General features: G+C 38.1%; 5 protein-coding genes across 10 annotated transcripts; 1 reads left to right on the top strand and 4 right to left on the bottom strand.

Moving 5' to 3' along the window:
- Nucleotides 1–570: 570 nt before the first annotated feature.
- On the bottom strand, nt 571–7945 carry Flfl (serine/threonine-protein phosphatase 4 regulatory subunit 3 flfl). 2 transcript variants are annotated; one of them, XM_076801124.1, is made up of 6 exons: nt 6592–7945; nt 4887–6485; nt 4531–4682; nt 4056–4156; nt 3754–3953; nt 571–3147 (listed from the first exon to the last, which is right to left on the bottom strand). In XM_076801124.1, the coding sequence occupies exons 1-6, from the start codon at nt 6787–6789 to the stop codon at nt 3061–3063; spliced, it is 2337 nt and encodes a 778-aa protein (XP_076657239.1). In that variant the 5' UTR covers nt 6790–7945; the 3' UTR covers nt 571–3060. The 2 variants fall into 2 exon arrangements, with proteins under 2 accessions (XP_076657239.1, XP_076657238.1); XM_076801123.1 differs by having other exon boundaries at nt 3754–4156; nt 6592–7940.
- A 1669-nt stretch (nt 7946–9614) lies between these two features.
- Nucleotides 9615–13485, bottom strand: Sip3 (septin interacting protein 3). 3 transcript variants are annotated; one of them, XM_076801125.1, is made up of 9 exons: nt 13329–13485; nt 12996–13216; nt 12728–12820; nt 12269–12421; nt 11903–12193; nt 11615–11829; nt 11321–11547; nt 10643–11015; nt 9615–10556 (listed from the first exon to the last, which is right to left on the bottom strand). In XM_076801125.1, exons 2-9 carry the CDS (start codon nt 13122–13124, stop codon nt 10256–10258), a joined length of 1782 nt encoding a protein of 593 aa, XP_076657240.1. In that variant the 5' UTR covers nt 13125–13216; nt 13329–13485; the 3' UTR covers nt 9615–10255. The 3 variants fall into 3 exon arrangements, with proteins under 3 accessions (XP_076657240.1, XP_076657241.1, XP_076657242.1); XM_076801126.1 differs by having other exon boundaries at nt 13354–13468; XM_076801127.1 differs by lacking the exon at nt 12996–13216 and having other exon boundaries at nt 13354–13480.
- Nucleotides 13486–13951: 466 nt separating this feature from the next.
- On the bottom strand, nt 13952–18966 carry LOC143361809 (uncharacterized). 3 transcript variants are annotated; one of them, XM_076801496.1, is made up of 7 exons: nt 18844–18966; nt 17656–18447; nt 17380–17578; nt 16997–17171; nt 16801–16873; nt 16010–16737; nt 13952–15813 (listed from the first exon to the last, which is right to left on the bottom strand). In XM_076801496.1, exons 2-7 carry the CDS (start codon nt 18349–18351, stop codon nt 14595–14597), a joined length of 3090 nt encoding a protein of 1029 aa, XP_076657611.1. In that variant the 5' UTR covers nt 18352–18447; nt 18844–18966; the 3' UTR covers nt 13952–14594. The 3 variants fall into 3 exon arrangements, with proteins under 3 accessions (XP_076657611.1, XP_076657613.1, XP_076657612.1); XM_076801498.1 differs by having other exon boundaries at nt 17416–17578; XM_076801497.1 differs by lacking the exon at nt 18844–18966 and having other exon boundaries at nt 17656–18323; nt 18416–18633.
- Nucleotides 18967–19156: 190 nt separating this feature from the next.
- Nucleotides 19157–21487, top strand: LOC143361812 (aldo-keto reductase family 1 member A1). Its single transcript, XM_076801500.1, has 7 exons — nt 19157–19291; nt 19825–19913; nt 20029–20193; nt 20255–20458; nt 20549–20665; nt 20733–21127; nt 21316–21487. The coding sequence occupies exons 1-7, from the start codon at nt 19162–19164 to the stop codon at nt 21362–21364; spliced, it is 1149 nt and encodes a 382-aa protein (XP_076657615.1). The 5' UTR covers nt 19157–19161; the 3' UTR covers nt 21365–21487.
- Nucleotides 21358–24651, bottom strand: LOC143361810 (DNA replication licensing factor Mcm5). The gene is made up of 8 exons (XM_076801499.1): nt 24432–24651; nt 24098–24353; nt 23846–24018; nt 23322–23656; nt 22893–23239; nt 22307–22740; nt 21960–22231; nt 21358–21779 (listed from the first exon to the last, which is right to left on the bottom strand). Exons 1-8 carry the CDS (start codon nt 24587–24589, stop codon nt 21550–21552), a joined length of 2205 nt encoding a protein of 734 aa, XP_076657614.1. The 5' UTR covers nt 24590–24651; the 3' UTR covers nt 21358–21549.
- Nucleotides 24652–24824: the final 173 nt, after the last annotated feature.

The following is a 24824-nucleotide window of genomic DNA, read 5'->3' as shown; positions in this document are numbered from 1 at the left end:
TCTGTGACATGACTGAACTAACTTCCGGAATCCGTGTTCCGGAAGTTAATATATATATATATATATATATAGGGTGTCCCTGGTTCTGACGAATGAACGGCTCCGTTGCGGTCTACGGGTGCAAATAAAACAAATGTGCACGAATACAACTCTGTATATTTGAGACGTCGATATCTTTCGCTCGGAAAAAAAAAATATATATACATATATATGTATATAATTGAAGAAAAGAAGACTTCACAGAAAAAAAAAATCATAAGATAAATTTCCGTTCAATTTTTCTCTCAATAAAAATGTATCAGCTTCATATTCGATATATTCTAAGAACGCGAAGAAATTTATCTGTGATTTCGAAGATAATTTGAAGAGAGATTAAAATAAATAAAGCTTAAAAATAAAGAGAATTATTCTATGCAGAGAGATTTATCGCTAAATAGAAAGATTTCATTTAGAATGAAAACGGTGAGAATATTATGAAAATGAAACGAGCCGAGAGAATGTTCGTTTCAGTTTCGCTCTCGGAAGAGACCGTGTCACGAAAGCGCGAATGAAATGCTCGATAAGCTCGTGTTTACAGAACATTGTTTGTTTATTTTGATCCGTAGAGCATACTGGCATACAGTTCAGACGTGAAAACCTGCGGGGGCTCTGTGTATGCGTATTTTTATGCGTACAGACGTATGTACGTATGCTATTTATGAAATGTCCAACATACAAACGGTTTCTAAAGCAGTCTTAAAAACTCTATTCGGTTATCGGGGGCGCGCGCGTCGTGAAAAATCTATACATTAGCTTATAATACTTATCTCGTTCTTTCTTTCTTTTGCTCTATCATCGGGTCAACTCAAATCAGTCTGGGCGCACATCGAAAGTAAACGGTCTATAGAACAACGATCAGACCAATCTTGGATTAGACAAACAAAACGATAAAGAAAAAAAAAAGACTGTGTGTCTCTGTGTATGTGTATGAGTGTATGTATGTAGTTATCAGACTCTTAAAACACCAGCTTTCTCGGTTGTAACGGTAGTCGAGTTCGTTCGAACGGAAAAAGTCAAGTAGACATTATCTGGAGCTGAGTTAGATCGGTGAACATTCGGTTTCGCCGTGATATGACAATAATCGGCGCGTTTCAAAAAGGAAAAACAATTCTTCGGTGTGAAGCATACATCTAAGAATTTCTCGTCGAGCCTCGTCATTTCATTAAAATGATAAACAAAAGAAAAACTAAAGAATAAATTTTGCGATTTAAAAACGTGTGTCTACGAAGTTACGCAACATTACAATTCAAATTCCACGAGAATCGGATTGTGTACAATTAATTAATTAACGTGTTTCTTTCCGCTTTTAGTTTTATTATTGTTTTTTGTTTTCTTTTTTTACAAAGCACGGGATACCACACGGCTCTACTTCTGCCCATACACGATTCATCTTTCGTTCTCTCTTTTCTTTTTCGTTCCTTCTTTCTTTCTCTCTTTTCTTGTTTTGTTTTGTTCCGTTTCCACGTCGAGGATTAAATAATATCGGGCATGAAGTGCAAACTGGTGAATATACACAAATCAAATGTTTATTGTACAATTTCTACTACTTACATTGACAACCGAAAAGCTCGTTGAAAGAACCTTAAAAGGGAACTGAATGTATAGTAAAGGAATCGCATTATACTCTGCTTAACCCACGAATGGTTGTTTTACAATCGTTACAAATATACATATATATACAAACTAAATACTACTTCTTTCTGTGTTCTTTTTTTTTTTGTTTCTTTTGTTGTTTCTTTCGAATCGGATAAAGTTTTCATGATGTCTATGTGTAATTTTCCCCCCACCCCCCTTCCCCGCCCCCCGTACCATCAGTCCGTGCGTCGAGGAGACACAAGGTAATGTTGATTAGTTTTCAATTTACCTATCACACGAATAAGAAAATTGATGGATGGCGAAACAAAAACACTCGGTTGTTTTTTGTGCGGTACATCATGTACTTTCACATGGTGAATTTTCGTTTGTTGGTATGCCTCGCATTTTTATACATAGTTAAGGGTTTCCTTTCATTCGTTTATCGTTCTCGTCTCCGTAACAGATGCAATAGATGCGTACGACGTACAGTCACGATACCACACCTCGTGTTCGTTTTATTTTTGTTTTGCTTTGCTTTCTCGTTTCAATCGTTTCCTCCATTTTTGAATCGTTACATGGGATCTAAGCGCGCGCTTAGAACGCTCTGCGTCTCGTAAGAACCACTAGGCCTGGCTAGAGTTTCTTAGCCTGTTAATCGTGAAATGATTATCTCTCTCACTCTCTCGCTCGCTCTCTCCTACTACAACGGGGTGTTGTTTCATCCAGACAGCGTGGAATGGACTATATTTGTTTCGCAAATCGTTTCCTTTTTGTTTGTTTGTTGTTTTAACCAGCGATCAACGCGTGTTCGCGGGGGCGGTTATGCGATATTTCGTCGTGCGGCCACAAACGCGACCTTGTGTTCACTATGTGAACGTCGTTACGACGTTCTCCTCTGGTTCAAGAAAGTTCTCTCTTCCTTTTCGTGCATGTATTCGCATTGGCTCCGTTCTCCTTCCGTGTTTTCCTTTGCTCTCCTGTTTGTTTGTTTCTCTCTTCCCCCCTCTCCCTCTCGGTCACGTGTGTGTGTGTACGCCCCCATTTCTCGGACCTTTTCACCCACCTGCACGTTCTACTACCGATTCTCTCTCTCTCTCTCTCTCTCTCTCTCTCTCTCTCTCTCTCTCTCTCTCTCGCTCTCTCTCTCTCTCGCTCTCTCTCACTCTCTCTCTCTTACTCTCGCTCTCTCGCTCTCTCGTGTGATATACACAAACCCGAGACACACAAAGAGGTATAGCAATTTACTCTGTTCCACCACTTTCATTTGTAAAACCACCTGAGCCTCCACGCGAGCGTCCACTCACTTCAAGAAGAACTGATCTTCTTCCTCTTCTTCTTCTTCCTCTTTCTGTTTAGAAAAAAAGACGGGCTGATTGTACTGTCTCCGGATCTCGAGTCCTTTGTGCACGTAGTGGTAGCCAGAAATGGTAGCAGCGGTTCAATCTACTATGACAATCTCGGCCGTTTCGGCGAAGGCGTCACCTCCGTGTCCTCGTCCTCCTCGTCTGAGTCGGCCTCGTAATCCACCAAACCCTGGAAAATCATCCGTTTAATGCGCATCTCGAACCGAGCACGAGAACTCGCTCGCTGCAATGCGAGTTCTCTCCTCAACATTGTTCGAAACTAGGCGAATCTCCAGAACACAGCTGCCTACCCTCCGATTTCGATGATTCTTGACCGCCATTATCATACACAGGAAAAATTTACAACATATCCAAAAATCATCGAAATCGGAGGATAGGTGCGGTCCTACAGGTTCGCCCAAAACTATAATCAGCTAAATCGTCGCCATTAGTACAAAATTTTAAATAAAAGACACTGCTCCATCTCGCTGAAATCATGTCTTGCCAAAATGTCCTATGTATACAAAAATTTGTTGAAAATATGAAACCGATCTTGTGTCGCCTGTGCATTAGCAGAATGGCGAATCATTGTAGTTGCGACAAAGTGTAGTAGCATTACCCTAAGGTGGTGGCAATTAGCCTTGTCTAGCTCCAAATCTTCTCGAAAGAATTCTCGTATTCTCTTCAAGATCTGTGCCGAAGTAATTAACTCTCCTTTCGACGAAATTACGGTAGCAGAGGCTTCGATGGCGAGGAGTACAATAAAAGTTGTAGCGCAACGAACAAAAGAATATACCTTTTTAAATAATGCAGTACCAGTTTTCTCCACCGTGCCGGTAGCCGAGTTTGGATTAACTTCCGAAGGGATCGGTGACTCGTTCGTCGCTGTTGTACTGTTGTTGATTTGCGATTGCTGCGAGGTAATGTTATTGTTAGCAGTGTTATTGTTCAACACAGACTGCTGCTGCTGCTGCTGCTGATGGTGGCTTTTCGAATCTGCAAGAGCAGGATTAAGTGCAGAATTTGAAGTTGACGACTGTTTCTTAGCAGAAGCCGGAGGCACAAGATCTGCTGCTGCTGCGGGTACGACCGCCTCACCCTCATCGAAGTCTTCCTCTTCGTTGAACCACATTTCCTCCTCTTCGTCTAACTGTCTCTGGTCCCTTCTGTATCGACTATTTCTCAATATGGATGGAACACTGAACAACCATGAATATCAACAAATTAATTTCAAGCACATCAGCGCAAAATTTATTAAACCCCCTGCCGTGGAATTAGACGCATCAATTGCAAGAAATAAAATTCTATTTCTCTATTGTCAATATTCAACCATTAGTGAAAATATTGATAGAAATATAGCTTTTCTTTTTCTTGTAGGAAATTATAAACGACAGAGAAGTTCTAAACGTTATAAATGTAAAGAAAATCGTAGTGCAAGAAGTTGAGGGGGTGTAGCACTATTGAACAATTCAAATCAATGGTTCTTTCCGAGTTAGGTTAAGTAAACGTAAAGTCAGGAACAGTGAACTTTTAGAAATAGTGCAACACCCCCTTAAGAGATCGCTCTATGTACCTGTCAAGAGCCGCTCTGTCTCTGTCCTTTAGTTTGTCTTGATGCTGTTCGTACCTCAATTTCAGAGCTTTGAACGTCTGTACATAATCGATTGCTTCTAGTTCTTTGGAGAAATTCTCGACAACGTGCGAACATAAGGATTTGATGTCCTCCTGGAAAAGATAAGCAAGCACATTAAACATCTAGTCCACGATACGTCTATACTGGGCGAGTCACTTAACTGTACCACCAAAATTTGCTCAAAATCCACTGTCTGATGATGAAACTGTTTTTATTTTTGATTACTTCAGGTGGAACAGTAAAGCGACTTGCCCTGTACAAGATGCTTGAGGATAGAAAAATTCGCGTATACTTACCAATTTAATGAACTCAAACATTTCAAGAATAGCTGAATCTAATAGATTATATCTACCGTTGTTTCTTACAAATGCATCAAATACAGGTGCGAATAGGTTTCCCTTGATGATGTATCTATTATAAAACTCGTCCTTCAGAGCTACGATTTTCCTCATAAACCTCAATGCGCACAATACTAGAAACGTGTGTGTCGATTTCATCAAGACCAGTATCCGTTTGAGCAGATCTTTGTTCAGTATGCAATTCTTGATGTGGTATGTATGATGTTCTACGCAGAATGATAGTAACTCTAAGATCAATCCTAAAAGCTGTACTGTTCTGTAATCTTCTCTTGCCGGCCGATCACCGATCGTGTTCGCCAACAGCGGCGCTATCAATGTTCCAATACTATTTTTATAGAAGTAGTTCAAGAAATCAGTCTTTTCTGATTTGTTAACGGAAGCCAACATATTCTCTGGATCAAGGAGCAGTCGCAACACACCGGCTAATTGCACTGCTCCACCCAGCTCCGGATCGCTGTCGCCGACCAGCTGAGCGACGATCACGTTTATTAACATTTGGTCCTGTTCTGTATTGTTTATTTGTTGCAGTGTATAATCACGGACAACGCTCGGTGAATATTCGACGATGTAAGTCAATATATCTATACTGGCTGTTTTCGTTTGGGCGTCGTTCATTGCCAATGTGATTTCCAGTGCGGGTAAAATACCAAGGGCTGTTAAAGTTTTATAAAAGGCCTCCTTCCCTGGCGGCTGCAGATTCTGAGAAAAGTTACAAAACTCCTTTAAGAAAAGAACTAGATCCCGTCGTTTGTTATCGGATGTTGCCTCGTCCGTTAACTGACGGAACAATTCGGTGAGAAACTTCTCGTCGTCCTGTATGAGGGTCACTATCTCGACTTTATTAAAAAATATAAAGCTGCTCAATGTGTTCAACATGTTGTCCTCGAATACGCTCGGCGTTGGTAAAACTACGTCCTGTATGTACTGAACCCGGTACGTCTGGTGTATCTTCGCCAACAATTCCGCATTTGTGATAGGGATCGCTTGCTTAAATCTGGCTAACTGTCGCAGGTAGTCTCTATGCCTCTTTGGCTGAGGTAATGTCGGCTCGTACTCCAGGCAACCAACAACATCGAAGATCGTGTCATCGCTGAACATTACTTCAAACAGAGTGTTCTTATTGAGTAAGAAAATATTCTTAAATATGTCGTAGAGATGATGCAATCCTTCAATGTTCTCCAAATCCTCGCACGTATGAAATAGGTTCAACAGTTTCTTGATATAGCCCTCAGATTCTAATGCTAATGCCAACTTGTCTTTCCTCATCTGAGAAGATAAACAATTTCCTATTAATTCGTTAATATCTTCCAACCGACTTAATTCACACGGAGGCAGTTCTATAGGGGGTGCAGTATCTGGCATATCATCGAATCGCTCATCTTCCGATTCTTCTACAATATCCTGGGTGATTTCCACAGACGGATCCTTGCCCTGAACTTGGCAGATCTTCTCCCAAATCTCATCACAGCCAGCCTTTTCTTGAAAACTTAAGGCTAAATCAAAGTTATCTCCTTCTGACCATACTATTAATGTATCCTGAAACGAAAAACAAATTGTAATCAGTTCATCCATAATTTATATCCATTATACAACAATCAGTATCTCTTCTACATAAATTAGGAGTTTATAACAATGCTGTTACCTGCTGTTTTTGATATGCAGTGTCAGGTTGTATTCTACTTTCCAACAAAACAGAACCATCGCTCTCGGCTCTGACTAATAGCGAAATTCCTTTCAATCTATCTACGTACGAAGAGGATACATGACCCGTGCCACGATCGTCCCATTGTCTGTCCGCGTTAAGCGCGTACAGCTTTACTCTTCTGCGTGTATCCGTCATATTGTAAGCTAACTTATGCACGCTGTCCTAGAAAATCACCAACAACCTCGCATCCCTTTTGAATTTCACCGACTCTTTGGCTTTTGAAAATATTCTTAGATGTGCTACCCTCAACTCTCCAATGAATCGACGAATGTGCAACGGTCTGCGTATATCGATACGTCAATTGCTCTCTTGTAACCCATTAAGGCTTCTTGTTAGAATATCTATCTTATAGGACATGAGCAACCGTTCGGCAGGAAGGTTCCCTTAAGACCGATGCGGGCAGCTACGCTCTCCGGACGATTTGAACAAACCAACGATACCGGTCTGAGCAAACAGAAACGCCATAAGGGTATCCTTGCTTGTTCGCAGTCAGTCACTGACAGACTTTGCTAGCCTATGTCCGTTCACTTCTATATATATATATATATGTGTGTGTGTGTATATATATATATACGTGTTTTTTTTTCAATTTTTATCAATTGTAAAATACCTCCGTTTTAAAAGCGATATCGACAGGGGTCTCTTCGCTATCAATTTGAAGCGATACCGTACGAGCGACGATCAGCCGTCACGTAGCTCGCATGCCTTGAACCTCGGTTGACGGAACGGGATTGTTTACCGTAATAGATGTTTATGCGCTCTTCGTTGCATAAGCCTTGATTCTTGCGCCAAGAAAAGCTCATGGGACGCGCGGGAAAACTTCACGTCGCGCGCGTTCTCGCATTCACGTGTCGTGGTTATAAGACCCTAAGGGACCACGATAGTGCGTGGAATCGATCCTGCGTGGGAATTCGTTCTCCCAGTAGCCCCGATGAGAATTTCGTTGCTGGGAAGACGGCACTCTGCGTGCTCTCTCGCCGCTGTGTACGGTTCCCGCGACAAACAAGAGCGAAATTAATCTCGATCCTCTCGTGATACGAACGCTCGCACACGCACGTCTATTTTGCTCGATCCTCCGCCGTACCGTGATCGCCGACCATGGCAGTTCCTTCGTTCTTATTAAGCAGAATCACTCTAAAATTGACATAGACACTGAACAGCCACAACACTACACTCCGCCATGTTAGATCACAACAACGCGCTACGGGGTTCGCCTCGTGTGCCTCAAGGATTTCAGCGCGCAATACGATTTACCGTGACTTTCGTTCGCAGTTTTTTTTTTAAATAGTTCACGATTATTAACACGCAATCAACGGATTGTCCGCCGACGATTATTTCTTAATTTTTCGGAGTCCTAGAATTGTTCGAACTCCTAGAAAAATCGTCGTTTATTGCGATACATTTCTTCGGATTGTGAAATATCGTGTGTCCAAGAAACAAATAATTTACTCACTGATTTGTAAATCACCATTACGATCTTAGAAATTGTAAAAGATATAAAAAATTTCTCGATTCGATCTTCCACTGTATTAACAACTGTTTTTTGAAATGATTTTGCAATGAATTTTGAACGCCTTCGCACAATGTATACGTACTAATATTGAGTTTTAACAATATAACATTGACTATTGTGTTTACAATCGTATATTAAATATTATCTTATATAACAAAAATTTGTAGATTACTCAGTGTTTAAGATATAATTTTTCCTTTCAGCAGAAATGTATACAGGGTGGATAAAATAAATAGAATCATATATACTCGATATTTACGAAAATACATAAAAAAACATTCAACGTATAATGAACTATTATGTCTGATAAATGTCAGGAGCATTTATGCCATTTCATTTGTCATTTCAAGATAAATATACCTATGACATTTTAAATTATAGGTTCGTATAAACGAATGTAAAGTTTCATAATACGTGTGTTGATACGTACATGTGTAATTTGATGTAATTGAAAAACAGACAATTTGGACATTTTTACGACTTGTATGAAAGATTTGCAAAAGAAAGAACAAAATATTGCGTACTATTTATATCCTACACACATAATGCACCTAAATGCATATGCTGGAGCTTTGACGGGATATTAAACGAAATTGATCAAACAGTAACAATAAATTGCCAAAAATAATATGACAATAATAAATTAACCATAAACAAAGCTACTTAGGGAAGAACTCAATGAAATGGTAAACAATGCAACGAAAATTACGTGTAACTGATTTGTTAACATCTGGTAAATTTTTTTCGTACACGTATTACATACTCGTTTATTTGCCTACGTTGAAATTTATTTGCATCAAACGAAAACGATTTTTTACAGTAAGTAAAGTAATGAAAAATTAACATGTTATGAGATCGGATTTACTTTCTGTACGATAGCAACGAGTTTGCGCATCTTCGACGTAGAAAAATGAGGTTATAATTATCTTTCAACTGATCAATAAAAGTCAGCGAATAATACTAATTGTTTTTTTACATTTAGTCCATCATTCATTGTAATAAATATAAACGATGTAAGCAAAATTGTGTAAATTTTAAGCTTACACTGCTGTTTGCAAAACTATTATATTTTGTTATTTTTATGACATTATAGAACAAGAAATTACGTACTATTTGCTTTTTTTGCATTAAAATATATATGTAACAATTGTACATTTTTCTCAATGACTTCAAGCTTATTTTAATGTATGTACAACTTAAATATAATAAAATATTTCGTTTCTTTGTAAATAAAAATGCAATGCAATTTTTTTACATCTTTTTACAATTTCAAGTCTCAAAAAAATTCGCTTTTACTCACTTCGAGACGAGTGCGTAATATAATTTATTTTTTACTCATTACATTCTATCGTTTTATTTAAATTCATTGTTTAAAATTATTGCGAACAATTTTACCTTTAATGGATCATATAAATGTGTACAAATCTATACAGTGAAAATAAAAACATTATTAAAGAAATAAATTTATTACATACAATGATAATTATCTAAAACAATTGTTTATTCAGTCACGTTATACCGACTGATATTACCACTCTCATTTACATACACAAGCACTCCTTACAAAATGTAAGATGTAATTCGTAAAGTTTGTATGGTGATGTAAGCAATCAAGACCCAGTATACTGTTTATGTTCGACTTTCAATATAAACATCACGGGATCGAAAGCGTCAAGTTTCAATAACTATCGGACAAATGACAAAGAAGCAATTTAATGGATGTAAAAAGAGTTATTCTGCAAAACACTTCGAAGGGACCTGAACCACTGTGTAAAGTATACATATATATATATATACACGCATAAACTAACTGGTACACGTGGCATTCATTGAAATTATATTTTGTCTGGTTACTCTTTTCTAAACCTGTTTTTATATATATATATGTATATATGTACGTATGTATAAAAAAGAAGACAAATTTATTCGATACACTTGAGATTATTGATACCATAAAGTCAACTTTGAACTTGAATTTTAAACTTTTAAACCATAACCGTTACGCGTTTATCTGCAAACCATTTGAGTCGTTAATCGAGGTACAAATCATTATATATTACACAAGTTATCACATAACTTTACGAACATTTACTCTGTCGCGAGTTGAGTTGAAAATTTCTGTAGCCTACGCCTTCGCAACATTTCTTGTTCGCTCGATTCGGCGTCATTCCTAACCGATGATTCCGGAGTTACATCGTTACTATTTGTGCCCGATAATGTATTCATACTTTCACTGGAAGTAGTTGTAGTAGGAACGTGTGTCTCGGCTTTCATTTCCGAGCTAATGTTCTCAGCTTCGGAACTCGTGTCTTTAGATGTTCCTGGTTGTGCTAATGAAGAAACGTCCGACGTAACGTTTATATTACTCGTAGCAGTTGGCACTGGAATGCTGTAATCGTACAAACACTCAACTAATTATCACAATAAAATCATCGGAATCATTTCATATTCATAAACGTAGAAACTGATACAAACTTAGCAGTAGCAGCTGCTGTCTGATACTGGTTCATCATAGCACTGGCAGCATCTAGCAATAGCTGAATTCGCTGTAGCGTTTGTATTCTAGCTTCTACCGCTTGTCGAAGGTTGCCTTCCATCGCTCTGAGCTCCTCTTCACTCAATTCTGTTAAATTAGGAGGCGGAGTAGGGAAAGGTGGTAATGGTACCATGGTAGGAAATGGTGGTGGGACCAATGGCACACCACCAGCCGCTAAATTTTGAAACGACGCCGTGGGCGTGTTCGGTGTAGTGTTTTGACCTTGTTGCTGCGGCGTGGCCGGCGGCACTTGTTGTTGTGGCGCTGCACCTGGAGCTTGCAATCCAGCCCAAAATGCCGGTAAAACTTGAACTACATTCAACAAAACGTAAACGCTAGAATTCGAAGCTTACCGAGGAGAAACAGAGGTGTGCGTGAACGGTGATGGTCGGGACGGGTCGGGTTCTCGACAATTTTCGGGGTTCCCGGGTATAACGAAATTTTCGAAAATCCTGATATATTAGAGAATCTAGAAAATTCTTAAGAACTCGTCGGCGACCTCGAATAAAATTCTTGACCCGTCCTGACCCGACATTTCCGCACCCGGTTCTCGTGCACCTCTAGAATCAGCTGATCTACCAGCACAATTCCTTTCTCTTTCGTAACAAGACGCATACCGATTGGATTAAATTCTGGTGCTTGAGGTGCTTGAGGAGCTTGAGGCACTTGTGGTCCTGCTTGAGGTTGATTCTGCTGCCTGTTTCCTTGATTGTTGTTGACGGGTCTTAAGATGTTCAAGCGGCAAGTGGGACACGTTTGCTGGCGTTGAAACCACGACCGAAGACAAGCAGTGTGGAAAATGTGATTGCACGGTAGCTTTTTACTTGCTGTGACCATCTCCTCCCTGAAACGGTCATGCATATGTAAGAGTTTTGCGTAATACGGAAAAAAACGGAAATAATTATAATTACCTGCATATTATGCATACATTATCGGCGGCGGCCAATTCTTCGGGCGTCGCATTGGGGTACAGTGTGTTCATGTTTCGAATAGCCCTGCGAGACATTACAATGTCGTGGAATGCTTTTTTAAAGTCTCGCATTGTGTAATACATTGGACGAAGCGCGAACAAGGGTAAAGTATATAATTTTATCATCAGAGTGACAAAAGCAACGTACAAAATAACCTGAAATGAAATTCGTATTAAACGTCCGTGATTAGGATACGATCAGATATAATCTATAACAAACAGATCTCACTTTCAACAGTCCAATTACTAATTCTGTATACAACAGAAACACTGGTTTATTGTCCCATGGATTTTCACTTTGCAGGTCTATCGAGTGTAGTATATACTTGATTTCAATGTTGAACACAACAGTCAACAGAATCGCGTATTCAAAACCAAATACTAATTGTACGGAAGGACCTTTTGTGGCTGTTGTGTTGTACGCGTAATGGATCATGTTTAAATTTATGGCAAATAGAAGAGTCAACAATGTACCGACTCTTAGGTGGAACAGCCATGTTATTACCGGACTTCTTTCCATCTAAAAATTTCATTAATGAAACATTGATTGTACCAGGTAATGCGAATATTATGATTGTTTTGTTATTATACTTACATAGTCGACACGATCTTCGGCCAACCAATGAAATGACTTCAAAAACAAGAGAAGTGTAAATAATGCTATAAATTTTGGACTAAAGTCATCTCTAAATACAGTAAACGCCAAACACGTTTCGGTCACTGCGTACCATACTCTTTCCAACAGATGCTGTAAACAAACAGTAGTCATTGTCAAAATATATCGCTACAGCTATCGGCAACATCTTCATCAATCTTTTCCATTTATTTCAGGAAGGTACTGACTCATTGCACAAAAACAGGAATTTCATGCAAGATTCTTGGTTTATCCAATGAGCATGGTGTCCAATCAACTGCAAACGATTTCCTATCTGTAACTTCCCCATTGTCATTTCCACTAAGCTACATTCCCCGCCTTGCGCAAACAAAATAAAGAACAGGAGTGCAATGAGCGAGCACCTACTGTACCAGTTTCGTAGCATACACTGTTACTTACCTCGAGTTCAGTAGCACGCAGTGTACCAAAAAATATTTTTCGCAGGAAAGCGTTTACCATAAATACTAGAATTAATGCTTGGGCATAGATCACCTGAATAAAAAGCAACAATAAGACACAGAGAACAACAAAAACAACTAGAACGTATAGGCTATCGACTCTTTCGTTGTAAATGATGAAATTTCACATGAACATTCGATCGACCGCGTGGAATCGATTGAATTTCAAAGAGAGTACTTGTAAGCAGGAGAAAAACAATGAAACTTACGGACATACTAGGATTTGATTTGGTTATGTGAACTACTGTCGGGTAAAATTGTTTTCTTTGATAATAAGCGTTGCCAATTACAGCGCATGTTAGCGCCGTGGTTATTAGCATTATCCCAGCCTCTCTCATTTTTGCGCCGGTTTTTGTACTAAGCCAGTAGCCGTGTTTCCGAATGAGATATTCACTGACACTTTTCGCACCAATAATTTACGTATCAACAGCTGTAAGGTTCGACTATGTAGAATGAACGAGGCGCTGCTATCAAAACGACAGTAGCCGCAACTATCAACGGATGCATTTAGCAGTGAACGCTACATTTTACGGGCGAGTTACCTATGCCGAATTTCGTACACTTCACCTGACGTTCACGTTGCTCTCGATTAAACGTAGCTTCGGTTTGCCAACAATGGAGAATTTTCTCTGTCATAATCCTCCTGTTCGGCCGCGACGAACGTGTACTATTTCTACTTGACAGATCCGAACGGGACAGACGGTGCGATCCTATTGGCGGAACGTAAGACAAACGTTCATGCTTGTCTTGCGTTCGAACCACGTGGACCGCGCGCAAATACGCCGAATCTCAAAAAAGGTATTCGAAAGCGGCGTTTCGCGGTCCAAAGTCATTTTCTATGATGTGGTACGATTATTTACAGAAAATTATATGAAAACGTCGTGTAGCGACCAATTTGCGAAATAGAAGGAAAGATTTTTAAAGAATAATAATGATCTTACGTTTAATTATTACTATCATTAATATTATTACTTTACGATGACATTTATATTACCTTCGAACACTATAAATACGTATAAAACATTTAGTAGTAACAAAATATTCGTAAATACATTTCTTAATAAAGTCCGCCTAGCTCGTTTAAATTGCCCACTGGGACTCGGTCTTCTAGGATTCGTAATTTTATTCGAATCGAGAGGAAAGAATCTCTGTGAAACAATCGATACGTTAAAATATACATATATTGATGATTTCGTTAAAATCTAGCAAAACATTGTTGTATCAACGCAGTTGAAATACATGGCACAAATTTATAGGACTAATAGATAGAGCGATATTCAAGTTAACAACAAGATATAATTTTTGTACTTCGTTGGATATGTTATACCTATACATAAAGTACAATGAAAAATGTATACATTGCGCGTGTATGAAAAACTTCTTCGAATTAAAATCAAACTTGAGAGTAAAATTCCTCGATGCAGTTAAAAGTATATATATTTTTCGTGGGCTACGAAAATTTTCAAAAACGTGTTTATATGAATACTCATTGTATAAAAACGATTCGATTATTTGACTATACAATATCACACACTTATGTTATTAATTAACATACTCAAAATAGTATTTATCATTAATGTCTATGTACGATAACTTAATCATATTGAAGAATACTGCGATAAATCCAATCCTACTTACATTGTAAGCATAGTAAAAATATTATTTATATTAGGGTCTACATTATAATTGTTTCTATTGTATTTACTTAAAGTCATAGTTCACTGCGATGTAGATCACATCTTTAGAAAAGCTTAATAGCATAGATGACGAGTTTAAACACGCCTTTAATAGATTTATACATCGGCGGATTAGGTGTGCCTAACAGTTCTCGGTGTCTTCAAGATACCTTTAGGACTCTGATACTTGGGAGTTCCTATTTGACTAACAGCCTTCAACGGTGTTCTGCGAGAGTCTACCATAGGTCTTCTCGATAACGTTTTAGCACTTTTTGGTGTCTTCACGCTTAATGGTTTTTTAATATGCGGAGTTCTACAGAGCGAACTACCACTCGGTTTATACATACTTAATCTGGACTCTTCTAAGATCGTATTAGTGTGTTTCACCATAGGTGGTGTTCTTAAATTTTCTTTTTGGTGATGCGCTACATTCGAGACAGCAATCACCTGCGTATTCGTTATTACACTTGGTGTACTAACTTTAACCTCCGAGTTTTGCGAAGTATAATAAGTTTTACCGTTATACTCGTTCAAAGGTGTACTGTCTATCTCAATGCCAACATGAGATGGCGAGCTCTTATACGACAATTTTGTACTTCTGTTTTTTACATTTCTATTCGACTTCTGACAGAGATCCGTCCTTTCGGAACAATCGTGCGTAAACTGATTATCATTCGCGGCGAACCATTTATTCTTTTTATGCATTGCAGCGTTATGACCGTACATTTTCGATGTACATTCGTCAAACAGTTTTGCCTTAGCCAATACCATTCCAGCATTCTGAGTTCTTAGTTTGGCGATCGACGCGCGACCAGTTTGATTGACAGGGGTGTTCGTTTGACTTGTCAATGTAAAATATCCTTCGGCATCTTTCCAAGACGTTGACTTCTTCCATTCAAGTTTCGGAGTTAATGACGCGGTAGTAGGTGTATTACACGCAATATTTTGCTGGCTATTAGTCTTCTTCAATTTCTCAATCTTCTCGTTAGAAAAAATATTTGTAGTGTTCGTCAGTTCGTTTCCATGGAAAGATGACACTCGTCGGACGGTCGTGTGCGTTCTGTTCTTTATTGGTTGAAGCACTGCGGTTCCGATCGAAGTTAGACTGTGATTTGTCGTGTACGCGTTTAAATGATTGAACTCTTCGCGTCTATTATTTAGAATAACGTTGTTCTTCTCTTCTTCCCAAAGAGAAGTGGATGCAGGTTTTAAATAGCTCTCGGCGTGCGTACAATTCAAGAAGGCTTTCTCATTGTGGTAACTATTATTGAACTTCTCAGCTGATGACACTTGTTTGTACGAATTCGACTCGTGAGAAATGTGCCATGAAGCGGACCGTCTAACGCGTTTGCTGCAAATTGAAAATGAAAATCAAGAAAACATATAGAAAAATGCTAAAAGTATAGCATAGCCGGATACGGTGATCAAATCTATGATGCACTTTATAAAAAAATGTTCAATCATCAATCAATTTGTTTTGGGGGCTGATTTTACCTCCTTATTCGGCTGTACTCTTTATAAAAAATGTTGAATTACATTTCCTTTACCTCATAGTCCTCTCCTGCGATCTTCTTCTTAAATTACCTATCTTCCGGGCACTAGGAGACCTTATAATTTTGTGCTCGCCGGATCTTCGAATTTTAAGCTCCTTTCCAAGTTTCCTAGCTAAGTAATCTGTACCCGCTGTGCTTTCTATACTAGCTTCCTCCAAAGTCTTCTCATACGCAGTTTGTACTTTCTTTACAGAAGGCGGTGATAAACTAACATTTTCCTCGTTATCTACACACGCAAACTCTTGAGAGAGTCGAGATTCAATCGCAGAAACTCTGTTTTTAATGTCCTCGTACTCGCTTTTCGGTATTGTAACATATTCTTCGGACTGATTGTTCACGGACGAGACCTCGATGTGCGAATACGTTTTAAAGTTATTTAAAGTTAATCTTCGTCTCGCTGGGTACGAAAAGTTATCCAGTTTCAGTTCATCCGAGCTCGAACATTTCCTAATATTAATATCATCTACTTTTCTTAGCAAGACCTGCTCGTCACTATCGTCCGATAAATTAACATCCGCGTCAACAAATAAGTCGTTGTACTCCTTCTGGAGTTCGCTCGTTACTTCGTTGTCTTTTAAGATTAATTTCAATTGTGATACATCGTCGCTGTACGGTCTGTACTTTCTCTGCGAATCGCACGCGTTGGATACGGAACTCCAACGGCGTTCTGTGTACGTATCAAAATTGTTTGCGGAGGATTCCGAATCTTCGTCGATAGTTTTCTGAAAGATATAAAAGTATTATATCAAACATACATGTTACAGAATATATAAAAATGTTCTTACTGGTTTCCTTGGTACAAAACGATCCAGACTGAGTCTCAGTTTTTTAGATTTATCTGTCTTATCTACAACTCTCCTACAACACAGATTAAATCATAAATATTTAATTAATTGGCAGACCGTTGTATAAAAGCTTGGAACACCCTTTATTGAGCAATGTTTCAAGCTTTCAAATAACAATGTACATTTTAGTACACACTTTTTCTTTGTACTCAATAGTTCTGCTCGTTCAAGTACTTTCCTTTTCTTTGTTGGTTTAGCAGTTGATGCATTAGTTGGATCACAATTTTCAGGAACTCCTTGGTTATCTAACACATTGCTTTCTTCAGGTACAGCACTTTTACCAACCATCTTCTTTAAACCATTAAACATTCCTAAAGACAGAAATTGTACAAATGCACACAAATTCTACATATATAAAAGATATACATGAAGCTATGTTAATTAATCAGGCAAATGCATTAGTGTGTTAGTTAAGAGAACGTTAAGATAAACTGCCAAATTTTGTGTTTGTTAAGAAGCAATGTTATTAATGTTAGCAAAATAAAGAATAAATTACTATTAACAGATTCACAGACATACTTAGATTGAGGTTGGAGGCACTTAGGTGTGGCTTACGTGTAAGACTTCCACTGCGGTGTTTCTTTTTCCTTGATTTAAGACGTGAATGGCTATCAGACACATCTAACTCATTATCGGTACTCCCGATCGTTTCCATAGAAATGGCTTGTGTTATATGAACCGGTAAGACACCAATACTCTCAGCATTCTCAATTAAAATCTGTAACAATGTTAATAAACTGCATCATGTATATACAGTTTTTATATAATGTATAACATTTAAAACTAATCTATTACCTTTACAACAATCAAATGCAATTCAAGACGCATCTGCACAGCAGACATGGTAGTTTCTTGCAGAGGCATTACATTCGGTCCAATTACTTTTGCTAAATTATCAATGCCCATTTTGTTTTGTTTTTCGTACAGTGATATTTTTCGTAGAAATTCCATGAAAAATGCTAAAGTGTTGAGATGATGCGGTGGCAGAAGAATACAGGCCAATAACAATGCTTCTACTTGATAAGCTTTCAGCATAGCACAGTGTACGAATAGATCATGGTACGCATAAGGGATCAATGGTTCTGGTAAATCTCGAAAGAACGTTTTCAAGCAATTAGCCACATCGATCGCGTGGTGCTTCTCTCCCAAGGTTCCACCATTGTCCAAGCGGACAATCAACTCTTTCTGACGAAGTTGTGAACCTGCTTTTCTAAATAATCCTTCTTGGGTAGCATATTTCTCTAAAAAGGCAGTGGCTCGACTAACGAAAATCGGCACATGAACAATACCACCCGAGGACAGGTTCACGACATCTAACGATTGATAAGATAAGGGGGTTTTGAACACTTTCTTCGAGATTTGCTTGCTCCCTTCAAGTCTTTCAGTTTTGAACATGCTCTTCTTGAACCGGTACTTGACCCCATAGTTCCGAAGATCGCTGACAACCGAATGATACACTGTTTCTTTGTGCAGAACATCGTAAATCAACATGTTTCCACTATGAAAATCTAGATGATTTAGTCATAAATTACGGTAAAATGTTTTGGTACTTAACTACGAACGAGCATGACAGTGTTTCCATGTTAGCTGAAAACGTAATCAAACACACGTTCAAATTGAATTGTAGACACGTAATGCTGCCAGCTTCAGCTCTGTCACAGTCCACAGAGTACTCTACAGTAATCTTATAGAGGCGAAACTCGCGCATTTTTTCCGAAAGTTTGTACACTATGAACGTAGCTTCAGAATTACATATTTTGCTACTCGATGTGAAATTCGTCTTCAACGTATATGGATATTCCAGTTACATTACGTTTCACGTTTTTACAGTATATTACGTTTCAAATATCGCACGCTTTCCAACGTTTTAAAAAGTTTCCGTGTCCGACAGGAGTTTCGCCTCTAGTATACTCTATGTTCTATGCACAGACCGTTCGCACGTTATCAAACATTTTTATGAAATAAATTTTCACATTATGTCACCTTTGTACCCTTGATATTATCCAACGTTATCTAAAGAAGAAGCAAAGCTGTCCTTACGAAACAATAGGAAAAAATCTGCAATTTTATCTTTTGAAATAATTGCACAAATCCCGTTGTATTTACGCACAGTAAAATTATACATTTTCTTATATTTCTCTTGGAGAAGAGACATCGATTTAGGAATATCGATAAATCTCGTTGATAAGACTATTGTAACGCGGGAAAGATAATTCTACCAGACTGTACATTTTGTTTAAAAGTTACAAGCATTGAATAATTTTTAAAATTATAACTCGTAAAAATCCTTACTAATTAATCATGTATATAAGAAATATGTTTAAACATCGAGAACGCTTGCTTCACATATCGATGTATCAATGCATAAAATATCAATTTGTCAATTGTTTCTCTGTAACGAATCAACAACTGGACCCGTTTTTAACGTTTTGTAAGTATTCAATTTTGTTAATTTAATCTTTTAAATGTTATTATTTAGTTAGAAGTCTTTCATTTATTTATAAGGGCTGAATAAGGCTGTTAACTATAACTGAAACATACTTCGTGAACGGCCCGCGACCGGGTAATTTAAATTTTTTTTTTCCGATGCACGAAGAGTATTTTGAGCTGTTTCAATTCCAACTATACAAAAATCCGTTCTTTTATAAACAACAATTATTGCATAGAGCATTTAAATCGACGCTACATAAAAAAGTTGCTGCAGATCAATACGCGTCTTCGCGAGATATATACAACAACCCCTATTTCTCGACAAACGCGGACTTATGTATTCGGAACAGTACAAGGTTGATCTAACTTTAGAAATTGATTTTGTATCTAAATAGCATCACCAGGAAGTAGTTAATTCTTAAATACCCACAAATAATACTTTATGGTAGCCATAGGAATAATTGGAATCTTATGATAGTTGATAAGGAAGTTATTAAATATTGTTGAGAAATTATTCACAAGTAGCCTTTGCAGCATTGGCTCAATCAAAAAAAGGAACAATGAGTACAGTTCGATTGTTGTCTGGATATGATATGCCCACTGTAGGCTTGGGCACATGGCAGGTGATTTAACATTAAATAATATAAGAACTCTACTTTTAAACTATCATTTGCTAGTTTAAAAGTGGCAATAAACTACATCGGAACTGTATTACCAAACGTTTACTGTGCATCATAGGCTAAACCTGAAGAAATTGAAAATGCTGTAACGACTGCTTTAGATATTGGCTACAGACACATTGATACTGCATTTAATTACAACAATGAAGATGCAATCGGAGCAGTATTAAAAAAGTGGTTCGCAAACGGTGGGAAACGAGAGGATCTCTTTATCACTACAAAGGTGATATTTAGAGACATTAATTTTATTGTACATTAAGGAAAATGATTAATCATCTTTTTAGTTACCCCACTATGGCAATCGACCATCAGATGTGGAGAAGTACATTCAGTTATCGTTGGAGAAACTCGGGTTGAATTATCTGGACATGTACTTAGTCCATATGCCTTTTGCTTTCAAACGGGATGAATCTACTTATGCACCGGCTACTCGCGAAGATGGAAGTTATGACCTAGATCTGGATACAGATCCTATTTCAGTGTGGAAGGTTTGGTATCGAAGAAAAATTAATGAACAGTATATACATATTTGCAAAGTAATTTCACAGACGTATTCCATAATCTTTTAATGCTCCCAGGAAATGGAAGAGCAAGTGAGAAAAGGTCGTACAAGATCCATAGGTTTAAGTAACTTCAGTGAGAAACAAGTGTTAAGTATATGGGAAAATGCACAAATCAAACCAAGCAACTTACAAGTAAGTATTAAACGGAACGAATGCTGAGAGACAGGTTACTGACCCCGTGATTCTGCTATTTTATCAGATAGAACTACATGCCTATTTGCAACAAAATTCACTCAGAGAATTGTGCAAAACGCACAATATTATCGTAACAGCCTACAGTCCGCTCGCGTCACCAGGAGCCAAAGTGCACTTCAAAACGAAATACAATGTCGACGTCGAGAGCTATCCAGATCTTTTAGGACATCCTGCGGTCGAAAAGCTGAGCACAGAATACAAACGGACACCGGCACAAATATTACTGCGTTACTTGCTACAATTGGGCGTCGTTGTAATCCCGAAAAGCGCGTCCCCGGAAAGGATCAAAAAGAACATCGAACTATTCGATTTTGCATTGAACGAAGATGACATGAAACTGTTAGGTACTTTAGATAAGGGTGTACGAGGAAGAATCTTTAACTTTCTGTTCTTTAAAGGGTGAGTTTGTTATAAAACATATCGGATGAATCTCGTAATGTTGCATGGTTTCCAAGGGGACATACAGTACTGTAATCTGTTTTTTACAATTAACTTACGAATTATTTGAAGTCGACATGTTACGAGATTCACTCTGTACCTTATTTCTCACAAAAATAATACAACGTTTCTTATAATGATTCTTTCAGAGTCGAAAATCATCCGTTATATCCATTCAAAGATGAACTGACATCGTAACTGAAAAGAAATCTATATAAGTACTTAACGTAGTTTGTGTTTACATTTATGTATGTTTATACAATTGGAAACTGACTAAATACAGTACAAAGTATAAAAATATCGCGTGAAGGCACAATATCATTATATTAAAATAAGAATAAGAGTACGTGAAATAAAAAAAAAAAAGAGAATATTGTTACATTTCAATGCAGTCTGTACAACATTTTACGTTGCATACGATGTTGGAGTTCGCCGCGACGTATCATTGTGTGTATAACTTTATAGACAGCACGTTCCGGATATGCTTGTTTTACAAAATCTTTGACGATGTTCTGCTCAGACACTTGATTCCCAATAGGAAATCTACGTTTCAACTGTTTTTCGATGCGAGACAACATCTCATGATCTTCATCCGAGGTAAACCCTTCCGCTCCTGTTCAGACATTTATATTTAGAAATTATAATGATGAGGCTCGATACACACTATCTGTCCCTCACGGTACGCACTATTAAGTGGGTATTCTGATTTTTTCATCTTCAAAAAATGGATTAGATAGTGCGTACCAAGTCGTAGGACAAGTATGTACATCTTAGTTGTTTAATTCTAGATTACCAGCTAGCGATCCGGACAGGGCGGCATCCATAGTTGAGACTTGAAACAGCCTCAGAGCTTCGTTGACATGAACCTCAGTGGCAAAGGACTGCAACTGCATTTTTGCTAACGATTCTGAGATTCTTATGACGGCTTCCAACTGACGCACTGTTATGGGAATAGATAATCTCTTCTCGGTATCTTTCTCGTGTTCCCGCGTGCTGGCACGCATTACTACGTAACGATTCTTCAGTTTTTCGCCCGCTTCTTTGCTAAGTCTTGGACCACAGCGTCTGCAGAAGGCGCACATAAATCAATTCAGAATAGAGAACGTAATTGTCTAGTGTTTGAAAGTAATAGAGTCTTACGTTCTGCAATAGTAGATATATTTTTTTAGTATGTGCAGCGGCAACTCCCCTTCCGCTGTTTGTTCTGTAACTTGACCGGCATTAGTATGAAGACTCATCACGTGTTTGGCCATTGTTATATCCCTGTTTTGTTCGTGCTCGTCTTTAACAATAAATATCATATCGAAACGTGACAATATAGTTGGCATGAAATCTATGTTCTCTTCCCCCTTTATATCATCCCAACGACCAAATATGGAATTCGCTGCCGCCAGAACGGAACACCGAGTGTTCAATGTTGTAGTAATTCCTGCTTTCGCGATTGATATCGTTTGCTGTTCCATAGCTTCGTGTATTGCGACTCTATCATCTTCTTTCATTTTATCAAATTCATCTATGCAAACGACACCACCATCCGCGAGAACCATAGCACCTCCTTCCATAACAAAGTTTCTCTGTAAGGTAAACAAAATGTTTTATAAAAACGATCTACAGTGGCGAACGTATGAATAGGGAAATGTGAAGTCGTCGATTCACTATCGTGGTGCAATACAAATTTAAATTAGAGGATCTAAATTAATAATGAAAATGTAAAATAGTAGTTTACCGTAACCGGATCTCTCAAGACTGATGCTGTTAAACCAGCAGCCGAGCTTCCTTTTCCCGACGTGTAAACTGCAACCGGTGCTACCCTCTCAACAAATTTCAACAATTGCGATTTGGCTGTACCAGGATCACCTAACATTAAAATATTTATATCTCCTCTTCTGCAGAGACCGTCAGGCATTCTTTTCCTGGCTCCGCCAAATAATAAACATGCTATGGCTTTCTTCATATCCAATGCACCAAAGATACTTGGAGCTATACTCTTTGCAATCCTGTCATATATATTAGAATCGGCTGCAATACGCCTAAACAAATCCTCTTCCTCGTTTGTAACACTCGGTTGGGTACCTGCAACACCATGCACATTAGATTGGACAGTTTTCAGGGATGTATTCTACAGTTCCATGGCTTCCACTCGTTACTAACATACCACTGCCATTATTTTCTCCATCTACAGAAATTCCAATAACTCGAATATACGGAGCCCGAACACCGACCAATGCTTTTTCTTTCGCTGCACCTCTACCACCAGTTCTCGAAACCTTTTTGATAGAATATATTCCCAAAATGAGAACTCTATTGCCTGGTACAACTCTGTCGCACAAATAACGGTCGCAATACACTTGCAAGTGACGTGGCATTTCACCGTGTGGAATATGATCTGGCAGTTCTTGCAATTTGAGAACTTGAAAGTCAACACAATGACACTTATCTGGCATTATGAAGAAGGGGTCCAATGGGCATTTTGGTCGCCCTGCTTGTTCTCTGTTGTAAATTGATAACATATAGATGTTTTCAACATTTGTGGATTTGATGCATTTACAAAATAACAAAAATTAGTAGGTAGAAGATAAAACAGTCAAAGTATTTAAAAAATTTAAGTCTGGTTTGTTATGATTGATGTTGACAATTTTTATATTGCATACAAATCTGCAGTCTATTGAAGATGCTTACGTTGTACATTTCCTGGGTAAAACATATCCCTCTAAACCAGGTTTAATGTAAATGTTGGCCTGCATGGTTCTGCAAGAGCGACATTGTATAGCAATCTTTGTGGCTTTCGCTCTAATTCCAGATGCGGAAATAACAATACCTGGTATTTTGATCAACTTAGAAACTGCATCAGGCTAATCAAATGTGAATAAACAAACATAAATATCATATTCACTATCATTCATTTAGGAAGAATTTCGAAAGTGCTCTTACTTTCATGCCCCTCATGGAACTTGGATGTGCATCCGAAGACAATAACACTTGTATATCCTCGACCTTTTCTTCTCCTTCAGGCCTGGGAGCAGTAAGTTCATCGGCCAAATCTCTCGCAGCTTCTTCCAAAATTGGCAAATATTCTGTCGGATGTTTATAAACTTTTTCTGCCAAGGATTCATCAAAAGCTGCTAGATCCTCCAAATTCACTTCTACCCAATACTGGCCAAGATTGTAATTCCGCTTCAAAGTATCTCTAAATAATGATTGCGATAAAGAATATGGTACATTTAAATACAAACAGTAGAAAATAATAGTATACAATTTTACATACCTGTATTTGTAATTGAAGTTTCCCTCATGAAACTGTCTAATAAATTCCATAAACTTCTTTTTAAAAAATTGAAGATTAGTCTGCGACTGAGCTTCGTTAGTGTCGCCTACCGAAAAATTATCGGAAAAGAATATTCCTGGATCGTCAAATCCTTCCATTTTTCTCCGTTAATTTCTGTTAATTTTTAACGTAAATATAAACTATTCTCACTAGAGATATTGGCGGGAAATACTTGAAGAATTTTTAATATGTTGGGCATAGAATAAGATTCACTGAGAACCACTGTCAACATTCGGGAGAATTCACTCTGAAGTTGTTCGAAGTAATTCGGAATCCGTTCGCTGTAGCCACGCTCTGATTGGTCCGTGTGTTTTGTTAATGACCCGCTGAGAA

This window comes from Halictus rubicundus, chromosome 15 (genome assembly GCF_050948215.1).
Source record: "Halictus rubicundus isolate RS-2024b chromosome 15, iyHalRubi1_principal, whole genome shotgun sequence".
Taxonomy (NCBI): Eukaryota; Metazoa; Arthropoda; class Insecta; order Hymenoptera; family Halictidae; genus Halictus; species Halictus rubicundus.
The sequence above is the reverse complement of the archived record's forward strand: the minus strand, read 5'-3'. Positions and strand labels throughout refer to the sequence as shown.

Bases quoted from the DNA above. Each gene is read 5' to 3' on its own strand.
- Flfl (XM_076801123.1), bottom strand. From the start codon at position 6,789: ATGACGGATACACGCAGAAGAGTAAAGCTGTACGCGCTTAACGCGGAC. The intron at 4,157-4,530 runs GTACATAGAGCG...ATGGTTGTTCAG, and splicing joins GACAGAGCGGCTCTTGACAG to TGTTCCATCCATATTGAGAA. The intron at 3,148-3,753 runs GTATATTCTTTT...ATGATTTTCCAG, and splicing joins GTACTGCATTATTTAAAAAG to GGTTTGGTGGATTACGAGGC.
- Sip3 (XM_076801125.1), bottom strand. From the start codon at position 13,124: ATGAGAGAGGCTGGGATAATGCTAATAACCACGGCGCTAACATGCGCT. The intron at 12,821-12,995 runs GTAAGTTTCATT...CTTTTTATTCAG, and splicing joins AATCAAATCCTAGTATGTCC to GTGATCTATGCCCAAGCATT. The intron at 11,548-11,614 runs GTAATTATAATT...TGACCGTTTCAG, and splicing joins AATGTATGCATAATATGCAG to GGAGGAGATGGTCACAGCAA.
- LOC143361809 (XM_076801496.1), bottom strand. From the start codon at position 18,351: ATGTTGATTTACGATGTTCTGCACAAAGAAACAGTGTATCATTCGGTT. The intron at 17,579-17,655 runs GTAATAGATTAG...ACATTGTTACAG, and splicing joins TGCATTTGATTGTTGTAAAG to ATTTTAATTGAGAATGCTGA. The intron at 17,172-17,379 runs GTATGTCTGTGA...TTCTGTCTTTAG, and splicing joins TGCCTCCAACCTCAATCTAA to GAATGTTTAATGGTTTAAAG.
- LOC143361812 (XM_076801500.1), top strand. From the start codon at position 19,162: ATGTATATAAGAAATATGTTTAAACATCGAGAACGCTTGCTTCACATA. The intron at 20,459-20,548 runs GTTTGGTATCGA...TAATGCTCCCAG, and splicing joins ATCCTATTTCAGTGTGGAAG to GAAATGGAAGAGCAAGTGAG. The intron at 20,666-20,732 runs GTAAGTATTAAA...CTATTTTATCAG, and splicing joins TCAAACCAAGCAACTTACAA to ATAGAACTACATGCCTATTT.
- LOC143361810 (XM_076801499.1), bottom strand. From the start codon at position 24,589: ATGGAAGGATTTGACGATCCAGGAATATTCTTTTCCGATAATTTTTCG. The intron at 22,741-22,892 runs GTAAACTACTAT...TTTACCTTACAG, and splicing joins TCTTGAGAGATCCGGTTACG to AGAAACTTTGTTATGGAAGG. The intron at 21,780-21,959 runs GTAATCTAGAAT...ATGTCTGAACAG, and splicing joins CCTGTCCGGATCGCTAGCTG to GAGCGGAAGGGTTTACCTCG.